The sequence below is a fragment of the Trichoderma asperellum genome, chromosome 5, assembly GCF_020647865.1.
Source record: "Trichoderma asperellum chromosome 5, complete sequence".
In the NCBI taxonomy this organism is placed as follows: domain Eukaryota; kingdom Fungi; phylum Ascomycota; class Sordariomycetes; order Hypocreales; family Hypocreaceae; genus Trichoderma; species Trichoderma asperellum.
Window position 1 is genome coordinate 232790 of NC_089419.1, and position 22731 is coordinate 255520.

General features: G+C 48.5%; 10 protein-coding genes across 10 annotated transcripts; 6 read left to right on the forward strand and 4 right to left on the reverse strand.

Annotated features, from left to right (window-relative positions):
- Positions 1-573: 573 nt before the first annotated feature.
- On the forward strand, positions 574-1381 carry TrAFT101_008224 (uncharacterized protein; the record flags this gene model as incomplete). The annotated part of the gene is made up of 2 exons (XM_066128276.1): positions 574-860; positions 940-1381. The coding sequence occupies 2 exons, from the start codon at positions 574-576 to the stop codon at positions 1379-1381; spliced, it is 729 nt and encodes a 242-aa protein (XP_065984394.1).
- A 705-nt stretch (positions 1382-2086) lies between these two features.
- On the forward strand, positions 2087-2500 carry TrAFT101_008225 (uncharacterized protein; the record flags this gene model as incomplete). The annotated part of the gene is made up of 1 exon (XM_066128277.1): positions 2087-2500. One exon carries the CDS (start codon positions 2087-2089, stop codon positions 2498-2500), a length of 414 nt encoding a protein of 137 aa, XP_065984395.1.
- A 367-nt stretch (positions 2501-2867) lies between these two features.
- On the forward strand, positions 2868-4365 carry TrAFT101_008226 (uncharacterized protein; the record flags this gene model as incomplete). Its single annotated transcript, XM_024899847.1, has 2 exons — positions 2868-4238; positions 4306-4365. 2 exons carry the CDS (start codon positions 2868-2870, stop codon positions 4363-4365), a joined length of 1431 nt encoding a protein of 476 aa, XP_024762361.1.
- A 1120-nt stretch (positions 4366-5485) lies between these two features.
- TrAFT101_008227 (uncharacterized protein) lies at positions 5486-5782 on the forward strand (the record flags this gene model as incomplete). Its single annotated transcript, XM_066128278.1, has 1 exon — positions 5486-5782. One exon carries the CDS (start codon positions 5486-5488, stop codon positions 5780-5782), a length of 297 nt encoding a protein of 98 aa, XP_065984396.1.
- Positions 5783-6859: 1077 nt separating this feature from the next.
- TrAFT101_008229 (uncharacterized protein) lies at positions 6860-10497 on the reverse strand. The gene is made up of 2 exons (XM_066128279.1): positions 9737-10497; positions 6860-9652 (listed from the first exon to the last, which is right to left on the reverse strand). Exons 1-2 carry the CDS (start codon positions 10259-10261, stop codon positions 8246-8248), a joined length of 1932 nt encoding a protein of 643 aa, XP_065984397.1. The 5' UTR covers positions 10262-10497; the 3' UTR covers positions 6860-8245.
- Positions 6931-8225, forward strand: TrAFT101_008228 (uncharacterized protein; the record flags this gene model as incomplete). The annotated part of the gene is made up of 1 exon (XM_024905159.2): positions 6931-8225. The coding sequence occupies exon 1, from the start codon at positions 7233-7235 to the stop codon at positions 8223-8225; it is 993 nt and encodes a 330-aa protein (XP_024762360.2). The 5' UTR covers positions 6931-7232.
- Positions 10498-10974: 477 nt separating the features above from the next.
- Positions 10975-11403, reverse strand: TrAFT101_008230 (uncharacterized protein; the record flags this gene model as incomplete). The annotated part of the gene is made up of 1 exon (XM_066128280.1): positions 10975-11403. The coding sequence occupies one exon, from the start codon at positions 11401-11403 to the stop codon at positions 10975-10977; it is 429 nt and encodes a 142-aa protein (XP_065984398.1).
- A 1025-nt stretch (positions 11404-12428) lies between these two features.
- TrAFT101_008231 (uncharacterized protein) lies at positions 12429-13887 on the reverse strand. Its single transcript, XM_024899942.2, has 3 exons — positions 13190-13887; positions 13022-13104; positions 12429-12945 (listed from the first exon to the last, which is right to left on the reverse strand). Exons 1-3 carry the CDS (start codon positions 13366-13368, stop codon positions 12668-12670), a joined length of 540 nt encoding a protein of 179 aa, XP_024762358.1. The 5' UTR covers positions 13369-13887; the 3' UTR covers positions 12429-12667.
- Positions 13888-16866: 2979 nt separating this feature from the next.
- On the forward strand, positions 16867-19042 carry TrAFT101_008232 (uncharacterized protein). The gene is made up of 3 exons (XM_024899815.2): positions 16867-18116; positions 18182-18307; positions 18372-19042. Exons 1-3 carry the CDS (start codon positions 17178-17180, stop codon positions 18834-18836), a joined length of 1530 nt encoding a protein of 509 aa, XP_024762357.2. The 5' UTR covers positions 16867-17177; the 3' UTR covers positions 18837-19042.
- On the reverse strand, positions 19015-22383 carry GLS1 (1,3-beta-glucan synthase). The gene is made up of 2 exons (XM_024899793.2): positions 22311-22383; positions 19015-22253 (listed from the first exon to the last, which is right to left on the reverse strand). Exon 2 carries the CDS (start codon positions 21774-21776, stop codon positions 19104-19106), a length of 2673 nt encoding a protein of 890 aa, XP_024762356.2. The 5' UTR covers positions 21777-22253; positions 22311-22383; the 3' UTR covers positions 19015-19103.
- Between the last annotated feature and the right edge of the window lie 348 nt (positions 22384-22731).

The following is a 22731-nucleotide window of genomic DNA, read 5'->3' on the forward strand; positions in this document are numbered from 1 at the left end:
TGGTGGATGGGAGGGGGAGGAGACGCGCGCATATTACTGTATATACTACTATGTAACTAGTAGATAGGTAGGTATGTAGGGATTACAGCTTTCACACTCACACTCCCACTCCCACTCCCACACCGTACTCCGATAGAGTCGGGATATGCGTCTCGAAACGGGTACGGCAGTTGCTGGACGGGCGTTTCAATGTCAGCTGCTCGGCATGGCCTGAAGCTGCTTCAAATGTGCTAAAAAAAAAAAAAAAAACAGGCAAAACTAGCCCATCCATGGTGCGCTGATGAAGGTTACGGCGACTGCGAACAACACAACAATTAGGCACAGTAATACGAACGTGAGTTTGGAATAGCCCCGTTAGGCAGCTTTCGAGAAGGCGCGTGGAAGTGATCGCCGGCAGTAGCGTCGCCGCACTAGGCCGCAAAGGGCCACTGGCTGGAGGGGTGCTGCTGCAGGCGGCTGGGAGTGAGAAAACCGAGCGAGATCCATCAGCCTGCGAGCCAGCGGTGGCTGGAGATGGATGGGTTTGCACAGCGGCTCGGCCCCCGTAAGGTTCGCTAGGAGGCCCCCGGGGTAATGCTAGGCCTGCTGGAAGCAGCAGCGCTAGGCGAGGCGCTGGCCACGACTGGCTTGACACCGCCGGTGCCTGCTAGCGGCGCTGCTAGGCGGCCTGCGCGCATGTACCGGCGCGGACAATTTGGGCTCCGTTCCCACTGCAATCGCCAGGCCGGGTACAAGCCCTGCGCTGCTCATGCCTGGCGCGGCCGAGCGAGGCTTGCGCAAGGCACGAACTTGGCGGCCGGCACTCAGTGCCGCAAGGTGGTGTGCAGAAGCGCTCTGCCGATGACTAAGATCGGTCGGCAGTCTCAACCAAGCAAGGCAATTTTTTTTTTTTTCCCGAAACAAGCCAGAAGGTTCAAGGCCGGTTTTGGCTGCGTCTAGCCCTGGGAGCGAATCTGCGTTTGCGCCACCCGCGCCGCATTACTCGCATTTGATCGACCGGACGAAAAGAGCAAGAAAAAGAGAGTCGGGCTCTGGTCCCTGCGCGGCCAGGCTCGCCATTGTCAGTCCGGATGGATCCCCCAGAGCAGCACTTGTTCTGGAGACTGTCCGTGTCTGGGCACTCATACGAGAATTCCGCGTGGTCACAGCGTTCGCCTCCCTCGACGAGGCATTATTCGAGCAAAAACCTGGTCGCCCGAGCCATCTCCGCTGGCCTGTTGACACATCGAAACTGGCCCTGAGTCGCAGCGGGCTCCATCTCGCAGAGTCGCAGCGAAAGCACAGTGGCCGGACGATGGCCTCAGTGGGCTCGCGGTGGAGATGCGATGGAACCTGCGGTGGGCTGCATCAGTGGCTTCGGTGGGCCGCGGTGGACCGCTAGGGCAGGGGGCCCGCTATTACGGCGTCCACACTGAGGGCAGGGCTGCACATCCGTCCTATCACAATGACGTTTGCGGGCTTGCGCAGAGAATGACACGGCCGCGCGAGGAACGAAGAAAAAATCTTGACGACGAGCGGTCCACTTGGCAGAAACTCGCTTCCATCACAAAACCGCAATCCACCGCGAAACTCTCGGCCGTCAGTCATTTCACTGATTTCCGCTTCTGTTCAGGGTTCCGCATGGACCCGGCACGCACGGCAGGGTCCTGCTCCCTTGAGATCACGTCAATGTGCGTGCGAGATTGATTCTGCTCCCGGTTTGTGCTGGCCACGATGGCTTCTTTTTACGTACAAGATTGCGGAGAAGCGTTTCCGACACGCCAGATGCTGTCGATTGTCGTTTTGCGGGGGGTCTGGGGTAAAGGTCCCGAGCAGGCAAATAGGGGACTGTGACGATGCATCATGTATATGGATGGATGGATGGATGGACATTGGATGCCTCGTGAGTGGAAGTGGGAGCCGAGCCGAGCTGAGCTGACCCGGACTGAGGCTGGACCGTGTGTCTCTCCCTGCAGCAGATGAGCTTCGCATATCATGGTCGGAGCACATGAGTTGGGCAAAGTGGAGGGTCTGCCAGCGAGCGACAGTCTAGATTGCCCGCCCATTTCAAAACACTCAGAATGGGTTCGCGGTTTCTCTCTTATCTATGGAGAAGAGCAAGAGCCTGCAATACCGAACCTCGGAGCCCTCGCCGGGCCAGGAATGTTGGCAACGTCTCTCCTTAGGGCATCCATCGTACGAGGAGGAACCGACTCTTCGCGAGATCCGGTGGCCGGAGGCTATCTGGGAGGCGCCAGCCATCTTGGAGGCGCCCATCTCAGAGGAGCCTATCCCAAAGCCGGGATTCTGTGATACGCCCACCCCGGACGTGGCGTTTCTGCGCCGACACCACGGCCACCCCGGTTTCGCCTCTTCTGGCGCTGCTCAATGCAGACTTTGGCAACTCTATGCTATTAGCTTATTCGACGATGGTTGCTTGGTTGTTTGCCCTTGCTCCATCTTCGGCCCTTTGTGGACTGGGCTGGCCATTGATAACGAGCCCTTACCAACTTGGACGTGAGCAAAAAAGGGCACGTAATGACTGACTGGCCGCTCTTTGGGGATCGACCTCGGATCTGCACAAACCACCTTGGCTGGGTATTAAACTTCCCTCGTTCGCCTCCACCTCCGCACTTTTTTCCCATCTCGCTTCCTCTTTCACTCTTCCAACCCTTTCCTCAACAACAACGGCGGGCTATATAGACCTGGGTATCTCGTCTGTTCTTGGCCTGGGATAGAGAGCCTCAGCTTGATTTTCTTTTCTTGCTCCTTTCCCTTATACCTGATACCCAATCACAGTCTTTACTCATCTCTCAATCTTTGATACCCCAGTATACCCTCACACACACACACACACACACACACACACACACACACACACATCCACCATGTCTGATACATCCATCACCTCCCCGTCGGGGTCTGAAAAGGGCCACCGCTACGATGACAAGAAGAACCCCACCTCTAACATGTTCGACGATGCACCCATCGCCGGCGAAACAAGCGATGAGTTCCGTGAGGATGTTGAGCGAGCCAAGGCACAGGAGGGCGAGCAGAAGTTTCATCGTCTGGGATGGAAGCGTCTGACTGTTGTCCTCATCGTCGAGGCTATTGCTCTCGGTAGTTTGTCTCTGCCCAGTGCTTTTGCCACTCTCGGCATGGTCGCTGGTGTCATCTGCTCCGTCGGTCTTGGTTTCCTCGCCATCTACACAAGTGACCTTGTCGGCATGGTCAAGATCAAGTTTCCCGAGGTTGCCCACTACGCTGATGCCGGTAGACTGGTTGCTGGTCGCTTTGGATACGAGCTTGTTGGAGCCATGTTTGCCCTGCAACTGATCCTGCTTGTCGGTTCTCACTGCTTGACCGGTACCATTGCCTTCCTCAACATCACAGAGAACGCCACTTGCTCCCTCGTCTTTGGAGTTGTCTCCGCCATCATCCTCTTCATCCTGGCCATTCCTCCGTCCTTCACCGAGCTTGCCATTCTTGGCTACATCGACTTCGTCTCCATCATCCTTGCCATTGGTATCACCATGATTGCCACTGGTATCAAGGCTAACCACTCCGCCGGTGGACTGTCGGCCGTTGACTGGTCCCCATGGCCCAAGGAGGATCTGTCCTTTGCTGATGCCTTCATCGCCATTACCAACATTGTCTTCGCCTACAGCTTTTCCATCTGCCAGTTCTCATTCATGGACGAGATGCACACCCCCACCGATTATAAGAAGTCTATCTGGGCTCTTGGTCTCATCGAGATTGCCATCTACACCATCACCGGCGCTGTCATTTACGCCTTTGTCGGAGTTGATGTCAAGTCCCCCGCTCTGCTGTCTGGTGGCCACCTCATCTCCAAGATTGCCTTTGGTATTGGTCTGCCTGTCATCTTCATTTCTGGATCCATCAACGGCACCGTCGTCGGACGCTTCATCCACGGACGAATTTACAAGAACTCCGTCATCCGATACGTCAACACTCCTATGGGATGGCTTACCTGGGTCGCTCTCATTGCCGCCATCACCGTCTTCGCTTGGGTTATCGCCGAGGCCATTCCCTTCTTCTCGGATCTCCTGTCCATCTCATCGTCCCTCTTCATCTCCGGCTTCACCTACTACTTCCCCGCCATTTTCTGGTTTGTGCTCCTCAAGGAGGGAAGCGTCTTTGAGCGAAAGAACCTTGTCCACTTCATTCTGAGCAGCCTTTCCATGGTTGTTGGACTTGTTGTGCTGGTCTGCGGAACTTACGCCAGTATTGTTGATATTGTAAGTATTGATTCTCTCTCGGCATCCTTTACACGCTGTAGACCAAAGACTAATTCCACCGCTACAGATGAACCAATACAAGGCCAAGACCGTCCGTGGTCCTTTCACCTGCGCGCCTCTTGAGTAAATTAAATCTGCTTGCACGGCGTTGCTTTTATGAATCTGTATATTTATTTATGAAGACATGTATTTTATTTTCTATATGATGATTTCCATAGAGTAGAGATACAATGGATAAAGCGCTTCTAATTGTTTACCATACGAGACCCTCTATAATCTACGCTTAATTTTTAAGATAATACGTTCCGCGTAATTGAGGTCGTTAAATTGTTTCAACAGGCGAGGCTTTCGTTGCGTTAACCTTTTACGCTACCCCGTGTTTTTCATGCAATACGATGCCGCAAATCGTACCGATGATACCCGAGGGTGGATATTAGCGGATCCCAGATCTCACACTCCCTAGATTCTAACGTCCAACTCTATCTTGCGCCCAATTTAAGAAAATGCGGAGGCTTATTAATAAATAAGCGAAATGTCGTGCATGTCCCGTTTCCATGGGGGAAAAAAAAATCTCGTGTAAGTGGTGGTGGTGGTGTTGAGCGAAAGAGATATCGGCTGCACTACGGGATGGCGTCGAAACATTTGCGCGGCGTCGAACTAGCTGGACTGGCTTTGCGCGCTGCTCGGCTATGCCTTGAAGATCGGAAGAGGGGTTATTAGATAGGGCTTAGAGGGGTTTATAGGAAAATATGCCGTATAGCTTAGGTGAGGCGTTTATAGGCTGGAATTGACTACCGGTGCTAGAGTAGGCTGAGGGCTAGATCGAATGGAACTGCTTGAGCTATTTGAGCTATTTGAGCTATTTGAGCTATTTGAGGGATATATTGGTATGTGATGTGAAGAAACATCTTGACGAGCATCTATTAAGAGCTGATACTCTTCGCTTCCAATGGGTTGGCGGAAGTGAGAGTATATGGAGTATAACATTAAATACGTATGGTGCGCTTTGGCGCGTTGAGTAAACAGCGACTCAAACACCATAAAAATGTCCAAAATATATACAAAAAATAGCCCAAACAGACAAGATAGCTCTGGTGGTAGCATCAACACTAGACCCTGTGACGGATCTTATGTGTGGTGCACGCTGCTGTGAAGATAATGCCAACCCTAGTCAGAATAGCTCCAAGGACGCTCGCCCGTCGAAGGCCAATGCATGTCGTGGCAGCAAAGGCGTCTAGTCAGTCAAGATGGAACCAACGATTGAGCAGATGATTGAAGTAGCCGTTAACGTCGTTGTCCGAGTGGCTCTCAACGTGATTGCCAACGTAGCTGTTGGATTGCACGTTGCCGAAGAAGTGTCAGAGGTTGTTATTATAGTAGTACCGGAAGTTATTGTTTTAGAGGTCTTTGTTGGGCCAGAAATTGTTGTGATGCTAGAGGTTGTTACTATACTGGTTCTAGATGTTGCTGGTACCGAAGAAGTGCTGGTGGTAGGAGACAATGGCGAAGATGATAGTAGTGGCTGCGAAGCATTGCGTGAGTGATAATGAAACCGTGGCTGTGACTGTGACTGTGACCGTAATTTGACTTTCTCTTATTAGACACAAAGACAAGGACGCGTGTAAATCTTGTCTCTAAAGCAAGACTGGTGCTATGTCAACTCTATCAAGTTATTGATCTTTTTCTGTTGAACGAATTAATGCAGATTTTATAAAGGGGTAATCACCCCTTTGAATATGTTTACTAAATTACTTGTGAGCAAGAAGCAACAAAGAAAAGAGATTTAATCCATGGGATACCTTTTTTTTTATTTCTTGCTTCGACTCTTCTTAAAATACATCAACTTGGGGAGCATCATTCCGGTCTGCTACATCGCTGCAACTATTAGACAGGGATTACAAAATTGTGGTAGCCGGAATCACCCCTAGTAGCAATTTGAGGCACCCTCTGTCTTTTCATAGCTAGATTCTCGAAAAGATGACTACTTGGTAAACAATATCGTCATTCGATACAATTACCTAAAGAAAAGGATGGAGAAGAATACAAAGAGAACATTAGCCAACAGTGAAACGCTAACTAGCACACACAGGTAAAGGTACCTGTATCTCTCGCAGAATGAAGAAATAATGATGAGAAATGCTACATCCAAGCAGTCCATGTTATCAAAGTATCCATTACATAATCTGTGCCGGATCCGTCGCTACATACATTAATTGAAACCGGGGAAATCTGTCATGGCGCACTGTTATCGCCACCACAACAAAATTACAACTAAGTCTGTAGCAGTCTTATTTTATCTTTTATTTTTCTTTTAACAGAGAATTTATTACGATATGGTCAATTCATTCACTTGCTGCTACAAAGGCCATGGATTTGGCTTAATGAAAGCTCCTCCGCATATACAAAGACTTGGAGCGCTTGACGGGCTATTATTTTCGTAGAAACCCCACCTCATTCCTTTCGGCAATTTAAAAAAGGCGTACTCTGTAGTAGCCTACTTAACATCAACTACCTAATAGATAATGTTACCAGCGCAGATGCCTCAATAAACATTAAATGCCATCTTAGGTTTTTAATTTAGCAAAAAATTGTATACACTTGATCTTGAACTGATACAGTGTCGGCCTTCGCTCTGTCTCCTCCTGGTGCGTACTGCATCTCGTTAAAATGTCACTTTTACACCCAAGGTTTACCAACTGCAAGGTCGCCCAAAAACGCTTCATATTTTTCTATACACATTCCCATCGACCGTCTAAATTAAAGCCTAATAGCTCTCATATCGCGCCGCATTTTCAATCTTTCCAATGGCGAAATGTAACCACCACACGCAGCAAAAGCCTGCCTTTGGACGGTGTTACAGTAGTCTCTTTGGAACAAGCCATCGCAGCGCCCTTTTGTACTCGCCAGCTGGCTGACTTGGGAGCTCGAGTCATAAAAGTCGAGCGTCCTGGAGTGGGCGATTTCGCTAGAGGCTACGATACGCGTGTTAATGGAATGGCATCACACTTTGTATGGACCAATCGTTCCAAGGAAAGCCTTGCACTTGATTTAAAAAATCCACGCGACTTGAAGGTTTTAAAGAAAATCCTGCTCCAGGCGGATATCATGGTGCAGAACCTGGCACCAGGCGCAGCAGAAAGATTAGGACTCTCGCATGAAGAGCTCCAGAAGACGAACTCAGGTATTATTGTATGCGATATCTCTGGTTATGGATCACATGGGCCATACCGTGACAAGAAAGCCTACGACTTGCTTGTGCAGAGCGAAGCAGGTATGCTCTCTGTAACAGGCAGTGAAGCTGAGCCAAGCAAAACTGGTATATCCATAGCTGATATAGCAGCTGGAATGTACGCCTACTCGAATATCCTGGCAGCATTACTGGAGCGGGGGAAGACAGGAAAAGGGCGCCGAATTGACATTTCGATGTTAGAGAGTATGGCTGAATGGATGAGCTTTCCCATGTATTATGCTTTCGACGGACAACCGGGCCCAAGCCGAGCAGGGGCATCCCATGCGACAATTTACCCGTATGGGCCATTCGAAACAGGCACCGACGGAGCTTCCGTTATGATGGGCGTGCAGAACGAACGAGAATGGGCCATTCTATGCCGAGATGTACTAGGAGATGCGAGTTTGGCAACAGATGAGCGCTTTGTGAACAACACGCTTAGAAGTCGTAATCGAGAAGAGTTGAAGAAGATTATTTGCGCTCGCTTCTCTGAGCTCTCTGCAGACGAAGTTATTGAAAAGTTGGACAAGGCGGGTATCGCAAATGCTAGTATGAATGACATGCAAGGTGTATGGAAGCATTCTCAGCTTCGAGCAAGGAAGCGTTGGATAGATGTAGAAACACCGAGTGGCCTCGTGCCTGGGCTACTACCCCCTGGCGTAGACGATATTTCGCAGGTCAATATTGCAGAGGTTCCAGCCGTAGGACAGCACAATGAGGTAATATTTGCTGAGTTTGGTCTCTCCGAAGAAGAGTAGATAATAATAGTATTGTTGTTCTACGTACACGCTACCGATGAGTGTGGCAGTCCATAATCTGTCATGCTATCCATTCCGGACAGCATAGTTAGAATGAACGTCAACGTCCTGTATCCAGAACGAAAGCAAATGGATCTATCTTTGTCTCTACCCCATATCTCAGTGCAGGTCTCCAATGTCTCGAGGATTGTCTGTCTAGGCGGTATGGCAAATCCGACTGCGAGTGGTGCATCTCTCTGTAATAGATAGAGACTAGCTGTCAGCGCGGCGGCGAAGAAGTCAAGTTTGTATAGACGGCCTAATAAATCCTGATAGATGGAATTACCGCGGTGCTCGCAGAGATTTCGATGATGAACTAGTATGGCCAAACTGCACTCGAGAGAAGCCCAGTAAGAGACAGGATATAGTTCCGGAGCATTGGGAAGTAGAGCGTGACAGCGATGGAGTACCATCAAGACACGGCGAAAGAAGATGTCTAGGATGGCACGTAACGAGTCGTTGCACTCGGGGTGATCCATAGAGGCAGCCATCAGCCGTCTGATGGTGGCGTTGTATTCGAGTATTTCGTCGTAAGATGTTGCTTTTGTACCGGAATTGACTCTCGCAATAATTTTGCATATTATTGGAAATGCATCGCATAACGAGAACCACGGGCCAACTCCCTCAGCATGAGGTAACAAAACATCCTGCACATCTGTTCTCTCCAAAATATCATCAGAGGAGAGGAGAGTTGGCATACCGGTAACTGCTGCTGTTTGTATGCAAAAGTAGACTATTGTTATCCATAAGATATGACCAGATTGCCATTCAGAGTAAGTCACCGCGTTCTCCTCGACAGGGGTTGAAGTCGGGGGCTTGTGAAGACCTATGCAAACAGCGAGGCGAACAATTATACCCAACAGTGTCCAGCTCGCATCAAAAGACCAACATGTGCCGTTCGAGAGCTGTTTAACGAGAACAATTAGACACAACGTTCGCATTACTGACATGCTTGGCCGGACCAGGAATGCCGTTTTGGACAGACAGGCTTCGGCCGCAAGGCAAAACTCGACCATTAGCTTTGTATCTCGAGTCACTGTGAAGCAGCCCAGCGCCAATACCATGAGAAATGACGATAGCCAGGAGATATCAGCCTGTGTTGGGTCGTCCCAGAAACAGTTGACTTCATCAGCGAAGCCAACAGGGTCGATGATTGGATGCACGGGCTGGTATAAGGCAAAGTAGCCATCAACAAAAGACTCGCAGTGCTCTCTATGGCCGTGGAGGAGACTGTAGACTTTATCGAGAGAGGAGAATTTGGCGGCGCCAGGACTATTGAAAGGGAAATTGCAAGGAAGAGCAATGTCGGTATGGCAGTCAGCATGAAGCACTGTCATGTGGACGCCGTGTACAAACACATGTCCAAGATTGCGCGCTGAAGCCTCAATCTGAGGTCGGTTTGATCAACTATTGTTAGCAAATACTCTCCTTTATTAACACGATGCTTGGGATCTCATGGGATCAGAACTTACCCGTGACACAAGGGTTTTCCAATGAGTCGCGCCCCGGCGTCGCGTATGCCACGACGTATAGATGTGTTTGGGATCTTCATGTGCCGCTGCGCACAGAGTATCTCGACTTGAATCGCTAGGTGAAGAATCCTTCTCAACCCGATGTGTATAGGTGCATAGCTTGCCCCAGCCAGAACCGCGACATCGCGAGCACGGCAGCTCCTTGTCACAGCGGACTTTGAGTCGATGACATCGCGTGCAAGAGAGATGTGCGCGATTCCTCCTCTTCACTGTTTTCCGGATTTTCTGGGCGGCGATATCGGAAGATGGTACAGATTCATCACTTGGAGATGATGACTGCTCCGAGCTTGAGCGCGTAGAATTGAGATGTTCCGCTTGTACAACTGACTGTGGCGAGTGGCTGTGGAGAAATGAACAACTGGCTTCGGCCTGAACGCATCTTTCGCATGAGGGTTTGATTCTGTCGCAGCGAAGCTTCAGGAGGCGACACCGACTGCAGGTCTTTATCTGTCTGATGTTGGGCATTTTGAGAGTCACCGTCAACGCTGGCGGCTTCAAGAGACGGGCGGATACGTGGAGGAGACCGAAATGGACGATTTTTGAGAAAACTTGCGATGAATTATTCTATGCTGGCCGCACGTTTGTTAGGGTGCCGTTATTGCAGCGTCTGAGATTCAGCTCTCGAGTCTCTCTGTGCTTAGAAGCGGTGCTCAGCCTGCCCTCGGACTTTTCTGCAAAGAGCGGAGGATGCTCGGATTTAATTCTCAGAGGCACAATTAGCGATTATGCTATGTACCAATAATGGCAATCTTCAAGACCATTGAATAATACGATGAGTCTCCCGTCAAAATAAATCCGAGCTGAATTCACATGAGAAGCTCTGTTGGACAAGTGGAGGTGCATCTCTCTCGGCCGAGGATACCACCCGCTAAACACCGACTTGCTAATACACGCTAACGATGCCTCTCATCCTAATTTGCTGGGAGGATGAGGCGCATTAACATCGCTCAATGTAGTAAAGAATCGTTCGTCCGATTTAGTAAAGGTGGTTATTTCACTTGTGATTAAACCCCATCTCAAATTTTGATCGGATTGGCGATGGTGGCGCTTGGTTGGATGCGTTTTCCTCGGTGTCTTGCACGATGTATGTAAACGACTTTATATTGAACAGTATGCAAAGGTGCATGCTTGGGCTTGTACAAAAGCCTTGATATTTAATAATTAAATACATTGGCTATTCATTGAATATTGAACCTTGCACGAACGTCAGCAGGTAGACTGGCGATATACTCTGCTTCTTGGCCTGGAGGAGGCAAGATTCGTCCGTATTCTGCCATTTTGGGGATATCACAAATGTAAACCCAAAATTTCGACTCAGAAACTCCAGTCACTTGGCTACCCTCCGCGACTATGCGTTCAATGATACGTGCCTTTTGCTCCTCTGAGCGGCCGGCCCTGACATCTCCACGAACCCAAATTTGGTCAACAGCCACAGGTTCCGCGTTCAAAAATTGCTGGCTGGGCTCAACGTCTTGGAACACCACCTGGCATAAATAAAAGGGTATGTTTGCATCTTCGCAGTGAGTAGCGGTAATAACTCGTGCTAATGCTTGTTTCGCCTCTGGCGACAGGGCATTTTTCGAAGCCGTTACAACATATGTTGGCATTGTCGGGTTTGGAGGACTAACTTTGCGAAACCGTTTATGGCGAACCTCACTGTTTGACTTATGCAAAATAGACCGTTTTGTGTGATGAACTCTGCCGTCAATCAATCTTGGAGTTAACAGCCATTGGTCCCTTTATATATCTCGACTCGAGCTTTTCTAAGTTCTAAACGTAAGACTGCAATACGACTGTAGTGTAAGATTGATTCCAAATCAACGCGTCTAGTAAACTGCCCTATCGCATTTTGTTACGCCCTTAAATTAGGCCCTGGTAGCATATGCGCATATATTTGGCAGGACAAATACCAAACTGCAGCGTTCAGGCTAGTATGACATCAGGCTGTGTCCCGCACTTGATCAAGACCGAGGTTATTACAATCGGCACAACGGAGAAGGCGCAGATGTTGCATGTAGGTAGGCAGAAAGTGAAAAGAGGGCAATCGAACAGAATCTCTCGTAATTAAAATGCCCCAATTACTTGTGTTGAAGATTCTCCGAATAACACAAGTAGGCAGAGGGACAATATTTCTCTGGTGTCGCATGAGGAGGCTCTCCAAGAGCTGTGCTAGAGTTGATAGCTTCTAGTTAGCTGGAATAACGAAAGGTGGAATACAAAGACTTTCATTCTTTCTTGGACAATTCCAACTTATCATTCTCATCCTCGAAAGCCCTCTCGAAAATCACGATATGCTTCTCCATGTTAAGAGTTTGAATCAATATGCGTTCTCAGTATTTGGCTCATTTATTTGAGAGTTGTGCTCGGTTCAAAAGCATTCAGTTTTAATAGTTCTTGCAAGGTAAACTTTGATTGACCCTCAAAGCATTCCTATCAATTATATTAGATAAGCGCATGCTTCAACTGATTCGACCAAGGGCTCTGGAGATTTCTTGCAAGAGACGATAAGACTTGATCATGATATAATGATGTCGATGTATACGACACGGCATATATTTACCTAGTAGTAATGCCATGTTGATGGTTTAAGACACACTGGCAGATAACGTCGAGTGTCCATGAGTGGACGAATCCCGTTTCAATATATAGATTGTAAGCTAATCCGTTTCTATATGTTAAGGCTGTTTGTATGGATATAAAATCAATATATGAGACGTAAGGCACATTAAAGCTCCGAAAGATGGACAAACACAAGCAAATAGCAATGCAATAAGCACTGCTGAGGCAAAGACACTCTGCAGCAGACAGCAGAGGATTAATGGAGATGGAATCGGACATAAAGGTATCGAATGAGTATCTACGTACAAAGACCTAAGAAGAAGAAGCAAACAAGGTAAAATCTAGAGGTACCTTCTCGCCCATCCAAATGGCCCGCTGTGAGTGGTCGCGGAATGCAGACTCGGAAGATGGCACTCCCTCTTCTGGAATCGTGTTGGGGTGGATAAGAGCCGAGAGGGGGCCCCGCCAGATGGCTAGCCAAGAAACAAATGCGCCGAATTGAGCAGGAGTAAAGACGTTAACTTCAAACATGGCTACCGGGTGTGGGCCGACTGGCCCATCCCAAAAGGCATAAACTCTCAGCTCCGGGACTTTGAACGGCAGATTCGGTCAGTATGTTTATCGAGTAGATGGATCGTACTGTAGTATAGTAGTCTAATTACTTACACTCTCTTCGGATGCGCTCCCATAGCTCACGTGCATATTTGGTTTGCTCCTTGCTGTGCTGGAAATAATAGATGTGGATATCACTTGTTGGAGACAAGTCAGCGCTTGATCACCAGTAGCCCAGGCGCCGCAATACGAAAAGAGAGCATGGCAAGATGAGAAACTCACAAGGCTCCTCTCCGGCCGTTATCCAGTGGCTCAGTGAAGGTGTTATAAGCCTCGCTCAGACCCTCACGTTGGGGATTCACAAGGCTCTTTCCATCTTCATTCCTCTCTTCTGAGAGCGGGGGCGCGTTTTCGAAACCAGCTAGGGGCGAAGTATACTTGTATTTCAAAGGGTTGGCCATTTCTTATTGATAAATCGAAGAATATTCGGTGGATGAAAGTAGATCAGTTCCGATGCAATTGGCGTTGGAAGCTCTGCGAGGAGCTAGATTGCGTGCTTAGTTGCAGCGAGGTGAATGTGCGTACTACTTCGGAGCACGTCGTAATACCGAATGAGCGGGTAGTGTCGGTGCGCAGCGACTACTCTCGGTCACTGTTATAGAAGTGTAAATAGGTTGATTAAAAGAGTTGGTAGCCGACAGTTATTATCCAATGATCTTGATTGAACTGTCGATTATCCTGAGATTGATAATATATTTCTTTAAGGACTGGCTTAATATAGCATATCCTCAAGGCTGTCGTAGGTTCAGCTTTATATGCCGTCGATTGTACTAACAAGCTCTCTTGGGTTGGAGCGTTGTTACAAATCAGCATTTGTATACGTCTAACAAAATTGTGGCGCTTCTCGTTGTCTGCGTCATGAGTTCGTGAGAGATCTTGATTGATCCACATAGATTGATAGCTGAACTCTTGTCTTATCAATCTCATTGCTTTTTTCATGACGCAGCAATTGGGATTCCTGCTGCTGTTTGTAGGGATCCCACTTTAGCGCCGTTGTGTGGGATGAGCGTGACGCTGGTTAGTAATGACGAGATGACTAATTAGAAATTACTCGCCGCTATGAGATTGAGTTGAATTATCTAATGGGGCTGGCTTAGAGTGCCATTAGTTGCGAGTTGCTCTGCTCCTCGTTCTTGCAAGACTGCTTCGCTGGATATTTAAATGCGTATATGCCTCAGTAAGATACTCGTTAAATGGCTCCCATTAATGGTGTTAGGCCACGAATTCTTGCCGTCGCGATGGAAGCTACTTCTTTGCCATGCGCTTCTTAAGGATGAGGATGGCGCAAAATCAGTATGTCCTTTCGGGTAACATATACAATAGCCATCTCTTTCATATGTTTGCTATGATATTGGTCATAAAATACAACAAAAAAAAAATGTACGGAGTAGCTAGAATAGCTCTTTTAATATCATACTGTGTGTTTCGTATGATAAATAGCCTTGGTCTGTTCAAAGCTGCGACCAGTGTGCTAAATTTACAAAAACTTAAGTTTTTCAAAAAAAAAAAAAAAAAAAAAAAAAAAAAAAAAAAAACCTCAAATAATTCTGAGAGATCAGAAAACGATTCCAAGTAAAGGGATGCTTTAATGGTTTCTCGAGATTTTATACTTGTTAGTAGATAGAGAGCTTCATTGGATGGGCTATGAAGTCATAGGGGGGCTGATAGCAATCGTCTCCTACATTTTGGCGTGTTCTCAATTGTTGAGCCTTATACAGAGGTGGGCTTTCTACCTTTTGCTGTACGGAGTGTTTAGGGTGGAGAACGCCATGTTTACGGGCGCAAACTACACTTTTAGAGTTAGTGATCTGGTAAATATAGGGAGTACGAGCCCACTAATTGGAGCATCACGGCTATTGAGAAGCCGTCGCTAACTCGGTTGATTAGAAACTCACAAACGGCTTAGCTGGCGGAATGTCACCGAGTGAAGTACATAGTAGAGTGCCGAAAAGGCTGATTGGCGGTTTGTACGACACCCTAAAGACATATGTTGATGAATTTGAGATTATAGTAAAACTTCTTAAACATCTATATTCTCACAAACAGGTGAAATAGGAGGCTAGGCGTGGCTTCTTTCTTTCCCATGGCCTCGAACATCTTTTATGGTGACTACTTGCTACAGCATAACCGAGTATTAAAGTAGTGGGCCTAGGAGTGATCCCCGTATATTTGGATGGTAATTCAGGGTACGTCGGAGACTTGCCGCCTCAGCAAAAACGTGGCAATATTTAGGTACTAGCTATAAGCTCTGTGCCTTGTACTTGCAGATGTCAAATCCCGTGGAGCTGGGAATTTTCTGGGGAAATGTGCCATTAAACTATTTTTGTATGAGCATTAGATGCTAGGAACTCATGAATATAAGACTGAAACAAGCAGGCTCATCTCCAGAAACGATAAAACCGTGTCTGTTCCTGAATACGCAGGTGCAAAGAATATCGACATGTCATAACAGCATGTGGATATGAGGTCGCATGCCGACACGGGGAGACTCCGCGTTTGTCAATAAATCGGCTATTGCTTTAAAAATTCTTCATTTGCCGCAAGCCAGCGAGTCAGCTGAATAGCCGCGTCCAAGCTCTCACTTGTTGCTGCTAATATTTTAGCACGCATTGAGATTAGGAAGCACCATTACCCGTTACAAGGTTATTGAAATGTGACCATTCATGTGGTGATGATTCACCTAATTCAGTGGAGATTTGGCCTAGCACAATAGGCTAAATGGGCAAATGCGGAGAGCACGAATACATATACATGACCCTTTTCTCGTTAGCGAGTCGAGTTTGTTCTCAAAACTTCGGTCCAGCCAGTCTAGGGACGCAGAGGCGCTCCATCGCCGGCATTCCATCGGCGAAATGGCGACCATGACGCCAGTGCCGGCTTTCCGACGAAGCTAGGAAGCGCATCCGCGGCTCTGGTTTGCTCTTCCCGGCAGGGATCCATGGCCCAAGTAAGCGTGGGGGGGTTGTGATGCTCCCCAAATGAGGGCCTAGGACCAACGACTCGCCAATCATGTGGACAGAACTAGCAAATAATGGTCCGAGGCCTTGCTCGCTTCTGAACCGACGGCATGCGGAAGATTGAGAGGACAGTGGTTCGACTTGTTTCTCACCGGCAGCTGTCTTTGTGTAAAATGTCGAGATGTCTATCCTAATAGAGTAGGCTAGACATGTGGCTTAAGACGGGGGAAGCACCCGGGGAAATAGAAAAAAGGATCGCCCAAACCCGGTCGGAATAAATGTGGACTACTGACTCTCAAACTGTTTGTACAGGTATTTTTTCAGTGCGGAGAAGAGAGTTAGAGAGCGCCTCATATATGTACTTGATGGCATCGGTGTGCCAACCAGTCTCCAACTTTTTTTTTCTCCTTGCTTCTTGTCCCCCCGCCTAAGGAAAAAAAGTTGGCACTCGTAAAAGTGACATGGGTGATCTGCAATCTAGAAGGCAAAGAAAAGTAAAGGGCAGAAAAGGCGTCCCCACATAGGGCGGCGGCTCTTGTAGCTTGGAGAGAAAATGCCGCCAAAAGTGGCGTTATCCCCATTCAAAGAAGTTTCTATACTTCGCGTGATCTATACAAGGAAAAGAAAAGAAAAATTGACATCGTACGTTAGATGTACGCTCTGATTGAAACAGCGACTCGTTCGTATTGGATCATAAACGTAATAAGAAATTAGAGCAGAAGAAAAATCTTCTCGTTAGCAAACTCCATCAGCTCTTGCAACCCCAAGCTGGCGCCAATAGCTGCCGAGCTTGACTCAGCTTCCCTTGACGACTCCACCGTCGTGATGCATCCAGTCCATCGTTCCTCACGAGGTAGGCTGGGGGTTGTCCCCCCAATTCCCCTTTCTGGGTGGCCTATGCTCGAACTAGGCTGCCTAGAAACGGGGATCTCTTCTCCATGTCTCTCCATACCTCCATACCGCCGGGGAAAGTTTGGGGAGAACATGGACCGACAGGCTCTCACTTGGCGGGGGCTGGGGTTTGGATACAACGCTGTTGCCGTCTAGATCGCTATTCCCCTTGTCCGGGCCGGCCATGTGACACTGTGAAGAAGTAGCTGCACTGCTACGAGTACATACAGCACGCGTCTGTTTGTCATATAAAAGGCTCTGCCCGCTTTGCATCTCACAGAGGCCTGGTCTACTGGTTGTCGTCTAGGAATCGTTGTTTTGATACCCCCAAAGCTCGTCGTTAGTCTTGCTACACCTTCACAATGACCGACGATATTTCCCGGGCCAACGAGCCGGCTTTCGACGCCGAGAAGCAGAACATTGAGAGCCTCGAGCACATTGCATCAAATGATTTCCCACAGCCTCACCCTGCGGCCGCCATGGACCCTGCGCGGCGAGCCCAGGTTGAGAAGAGCCTCAAGCGCAAGCTGGATGCCCGATGCTCGCTCTTCATTCTCATCTACATCATGAACTATCTGGATCGCAACAACATTGGTGCAGCCCGTCTAAAGGGCTTGCAAAAGGACCTCAACCTCAATGATACCCAGTATGCGACGTGTCTCAGCATTCTCTATGTTGGGTACATTCTCATGCAAGTCCCCTCCAACATGTTCATCAACCGCATCCAGCGACCATCTCTATACATTGCTTGCGCCATGACTGTCTGGGGTCTCATCTCAACACTGTCTGGTGTTGCAAGAGACTTCAAGGACCTGGTTGTCATTCGATTTTTCCTGGGCTTTGTCGAGGCTGCTTTCTTGCCTGGTGCTCTGCTTATTCTGTCCAAGTGGTACACTCGCCGCGAACTGACCACCCGCAATGCGCTCCTCTTCTGCGGTAACCTCATCTCCAACGCCTTCTCTTCGCTTGTTGCTGCCGGAGTCTTGTCAAACATGCAAGGCGTCTTGGGACATGCCGCATGGCGATGGCTGTTCTTCATTGAGGGTGCTGCCACCATGGCAATCGCCATTTCGGCCGCTCTCATCTTGCCTGATCTGCCCACCAATGCCCGTGGCTTCACCGAAGAGGAGAAGCAGGTGGCTCAGCTGCGTATGCTTGAGGATGTTGGTGAAGCAGACACCGATTCCAGCGGACAGGGCGTCTTTGACGGTCTCATTATGTGCGGCAAGGATATCAAGGTGTATCTCATGATGCTTACACTGACTGCTTATGTCGTTGGCCTTTCTTTCAACGCCTTTTTCGTAAGTGCATCTCAATTTCGCGCCCGTGTACGTTTTACATGAGAAAGTGCTAATTATTCTCACAGCCAACCTTGACTGGAACCCTTGGCTTTGCTTATGTCCCCACCCTTCTCATGAGCTCCCCTCCATGGGTCTTTGCCTGTCTCGTCTCTCTCGTTGTTTCGTGGAACGCCGATCGTACACAGGAGAAAGTGAGTCGCAGTTATTTCATACCCTTGTACATGCAATTTTTGGGCCTAACATTTATCGTTCTAGTTCTTCCACATCATTTCTCCTATTCTCATGGGCATTGTCGGCTTTATCATCTCCATGTCTACCCTGAACGTCGCCGCTCGATATTTCGCTCTCTTCCTTCAAGCTGGTTCCTATGCCGGTTTCATCGTCTTTTACAGCTGGATCAGCTCCTCATTCCCTCGTCCCCCGGCTAAGCGTGCTGTTGCCATCGCCATGGTCAACGCTTTCAGCCAGCTTGGTAATGTAGCTGGTTCCTACGTTTGGGATTTGCCTGAGAACGGATTCCGTAAGAGCTACGGCATCGTTCTGTCCATGTTTGGTGTCACCATCGTTGGCTGCTTCCTGTTCAGACTGATTCTCCAGAACTTGAACAAGAAGCTTGAGGCTACTGAGGTAGCTGTAGATGCAGAGAAGACAACGCAGACGGAGCTTGAGGATCTGGATGAAGCTTTGAGGATGAGGAAGGGATTCCGCTACCTTGTATGAATTTGCACGATGGTAATGATAAGAAGTGTCTCGGAAGATTGCACGAGATGGCGACATATGTCATGATAATGAAAAGAATCTTGTAATATTAGGAAACATAAGCACTGCATTCTGTCTGACGCTGAGATTTAAAAAAAAAAAAAAAAAAAAAAAAACGAAAAAACAGTTCAGCATTGATCAACAGAATAATAACAATAAAACAATAACATAACTTCATTATTTATTACTTGCTAATTTTATAGACCGCTACTCCAGTGGAATTCGCCATTATAGCTTGACGGTGCTAGCCTTAATATTTTTACCGCTGACCTGGATGCTGTCGCCACTTTTATCCCATCCTCCTACTTCAAGCTGCAGCTTCTCATGTGGCCAAAGGGTGACATAGTTGTCGGACCATGAAACAGGGTTCACATCGTTGCCACTCTTATCGACAAGAGTTAGGCGAATAAAGACGGCCGGTACGGAAGACTTGTTCTCAAGCGTCACAGTACGGGTTTGCGTGCCTGGAACACCAGGCGTGGACTTGCCAGGGCCAGTGGTAACAGAGACCTGAGCTGTAGACAGCTTAGTGAGAGGTGTGTAGTCGACAAACTTGGTGACTTGGGTATAGTACCAAGTCGAGTTGTCCCAGTCGAGCTTATCAATGGAGTTGGTAACCCAGTACACGTTGCGGCTCAAGACATTGCCTTTATTATCAGACAGGACCAAGCGTAAGAAGGCAACGCTTGAGAGTGTGCCAATCTGGCTCGAGATATCAACGACTTTAAAGCCCGAGTTGGCCTTGGTATTGAAGTTGACAGACTTCTTAGCAAGTTGCTTGCCGCTAGTATTAATAAGCTCAATGTCAACCTTCCGCGGGCCATTTTTGTCAAGCGAGTGGTTGATGCCCCACACTTCCTTGGTTTGGTAGTTGTACGCGACATGCTCAATACGGGAGCCAACTTTGGTGCCAAAGTAAGAGCCTGCAGGGTGAAGATAGTAGTCAAACTGGTTCCAGTGGAGACTTGGCCAAGCATTATTGAGCATCCAGTAGATAAGGCCAGTAGCGGGGCGATTGGCATTCCACATGGCCCCAAAGCCTTCATATTGAGCTCGCGTCGCTTCATAGTCCATCATCTGGGCCTTGATGAGGTAGTCGTCCAGAGAGCTTGGAGCGCCGTAGCGCTTCCAGAGGCCTTCGTTGTAAATCTGTCTGTTATAAAACGAAGAGAGGTTGGTTGACATGTGGAACAGATTCTTGTTGGGGTGTTTCCACAGATCATCTAGATCACCCTGGTTGAGGAATCTCTTTAATGAGCCAATTTCAGGAGTACCAACGCCAGAACCCAGCTCAGAACCGAAACCAAAAGCGGCACCTAACCGATCAGCAGAAGGCTCAGTGTCGTACCAATAATTGGGAGGCACCCAGTCATATGGACCGTCCATCTTCATGCCAGAAGGACCGAGAATTGCTGGATATCCACGCTTAGCTGCAGAAGCAATGATGGGTGTCTGCCAACCAGCATTCTTTAGAGCATCAACATACAGCGCAACCGCCTGGTCATTCGGCCAGAAGTCGCTTCCAACAAGGAATGTCAGCACACTGGGGTGTGGTTGAAGCACAGAAGCCTCATGGATCATGCTATAGTTGGCAGTTTCGTAGTCTCCATCATCCCAAATAGGTGGTGGGAAAATCGCCAGTTCGTCATTGTAAGCCCAGGCTTCCCATTTATCGCAGCACTCCCAGCCTGGCATGACCATTAAGCCATATTTATCACAGATCTCGTAGAGTTCCGGCTGTTCCATCTTTCCCTCGAGACGAACGGTATTCTGGTGCATGTCCAGCATATACTCAACGATACGGGTAAAGCGTGCGCTGTCCCATCGCAAGAACATATCAGCGCCATACCCACCACCAACAACTTGGAAAGGATGGCCGTTGACGCTGTACTGTGTGTCGTTGTGCTGGTTGACAAAAGAGGTGACTTTACGAACACCAAAGTTGGTCTGGGCTGTGTCTGAAACCGCATGGTTAACAGAGAAGGTAACTTTGGCGTTATAAAGAGGCTGATCCCCCCACTGCTTGGGCCACCAGATCTTCGGGCTTTTGAGAGTTTTCTTGAACTCGACTAGTTTCTTTTCGCCGGGGCCAAGCTTGACGGTTTGCTTGATAGAATCTCCAGAGCATGAAGCATCGCCAGCCACAACTGCCTCGGCATCAAGAGTAACTGCAAAGCTCTCCAGATTCAGCGCTTCAGTGCGGATTGTAACCTCTGCGGGGCTACTCTCAACTGGAACATCGATGTCCACCACCACCGAGATTGGGCCCATAGAGACAGAGCCCGTCTGTTTGATAGTAATATCTCGCCAAATGCCACTTCCATTGTCACTCGGGTAAGGGTTCCAGTCGACAAATCCGAGTCCAAAGTCATAAAGGTAGTCAGTCGGGTAGACTTGGACGACGAAGGCGTTTTCTTTGGCGGCGAGGTTGGTGATGTCGTAGGTGCGGCCGCCATAAGCACCAGATTGATAATTAGAGTCGGCAATCTGCTTGCCATTGAAAAAGAGATCGGCTTTAGAAGTAATACCGTTGGTTTGGAGGATAAAGTGCTTGCCCTTGGCCGGAGACAGTGCGAACTCATGGCGATATATCCAAGGAACGAGGAATTGACCCCAGTTGACGTCATTGAGGTTCTCAGAGTACCACAAGTCCTCGTCATTGTAAACTCCAGCGTTGATTAAGCATGCCATGATGGTGCATTTCGACGTGCCTGCGTGATACCATGATGAGGTGTCAACACCGGGCTTTGAAAGCCCCTTAAGATCTTTGCTGACGTCGGAGGATGACTTGAGGTCCCAGTCTGGGATTGCAACCTGATCACCAGCTTTGGACGTTAAAGGACTGCCAGCTGCAGAGGCAAGACCACTGCCCAGCAATAGGGCGACAGCGTGGCCGATCATGTTTGTGGCCGAGGTGTTGCGTAGACGCGACCAGAGTTGCGATGCTCACGTTGACGTCTTTCTGTCTGTCTCTAATCCTGGACTGTTGGCCCTCTTTATAAAAACGAGGACGTCAATTCCTCTTTCCCTATAGGGCTAATTGCATGGCTCGCCCAGCAACAGTATAGCTTTTCCAGCAAGGCGGTCCTTCCTTGCAGCATTTTTTCGACTCGCTGCTCCATGTCTAACACGGAATGCCTTTTCCATAGGCTTCTGGGCGGTAAAAAATGCTAGGAGGTAATACAACGTTACCTTACTAACTGGGCAAAGTACACAAAACCTCGGCCGCCCACTCAGTGGGCGAGGTTGCAGCTTGAGAGATTCTGGCAGCTTGCTTGTTCCTGATCGAAGCGGGGAACCAAGCCAGCACAGCACAGCCAGGGACAGGGGTTGGTCATTATCGTATATTAGCTGTTTACCGCAACTGCTTGCTCTAACCTAAATCTTCATGTAAGTAAGCATATCAGACGATGTGGGTTGACAAGGTTATCTTGCGTTGGAAACAACACATCCTTAAACAGGCAATTGATTTGTTTCTTAGGAGAATAGATATCATCAGCCCCATTGCGCTGTAATAAAGCCATTGCAGCGAAGAAGCAAAATTCGATGCCCAAGCTTGCCAAGTCACAGCTCTCTTTGTTTGCAGATCAGTTACCCATCCAACCATATCTTTGCTCTACTCCGCAGTGGATCCTTCGCTTGATAGCAAATGTGCGGAGTAGCTAGCCTGAGCCTGAATTTTCCACCACTGGATAAGCTTAGTTGGGCAAACTATCGGCTGACTAGGATCGCAAGTCGCACCCGGGATACGAAGCTGCAAAGTCTGGGGTACCGTAATGCCCTCGAATGGCATGGATGTACGGAACACAGAGTGCTCCCATAGCACTATTCTATTACTAGTGCTTCCTACTTGAAA

Coding starts and splice junctions, on each gene's coding strand:
- TrAFT101_008229 (XM_066128279.1), bottom strand. CDS start 10,261: ATGCCCAACATCAGACAGATAAAGACCTGCAGTCGGTGTCGCCTCCTG. Junction 9,653..9,736: donor GGAAAACCCTTGTGTCACGG/GTAAGTTCTGAT, acceptor AACCGACCTCAG/ATTGAGGCTTCAGCGCGCAA.
- TrAFT101_008231 (XM_024899942.2), bottom strand. CDS start 13,368: ATGGCCAACCCTTTGAAATACAAGTATACTTCGCCCCTAGCTGGTTTC. Junction 13,105..13,189: donor AACGGCCGGAGAGGAGCCTT/GTGAGTTTCTCA, acceptor GTCTCCAACAAG/TGATATCCACATCTATTATT. Junction 12,946..13,021: donor GGAGCGCATCCGAAGAGAGT/GTAAGTAATTAG, acceptor TGCCGTTCAAAG/TCCCGGAGCTGAGAGTTTAT.
- TrAFT101_008232 (XM_024899815.2), top strand. CDS start 17,178: ATGACCGACGATATTTCCCGGGCCAACGAGCCGGCTTTCGACGCCGAG. Junction 18,117..18,181: donor TTTCTTTCAACGCCTTTTTC/GTAAGTGCATCT, acceptor TTATTCTCACAG/CCAACCTTGACTGGAACCCT. Junction 18,308..18,371: donor CCGATCGTACACAGGAGAAA/GTGAGTCGCAGT, acceptor TTATCGTTCTAG/TTCTTCCACATCATTTCTCC.
- GLS1 (XM_024899793.2), bottom strand. CDS start 21,776: ATGATCGGCCACGCTGTCGCCCTATTGCTGGGCAGTGGTCTTGCCTCT.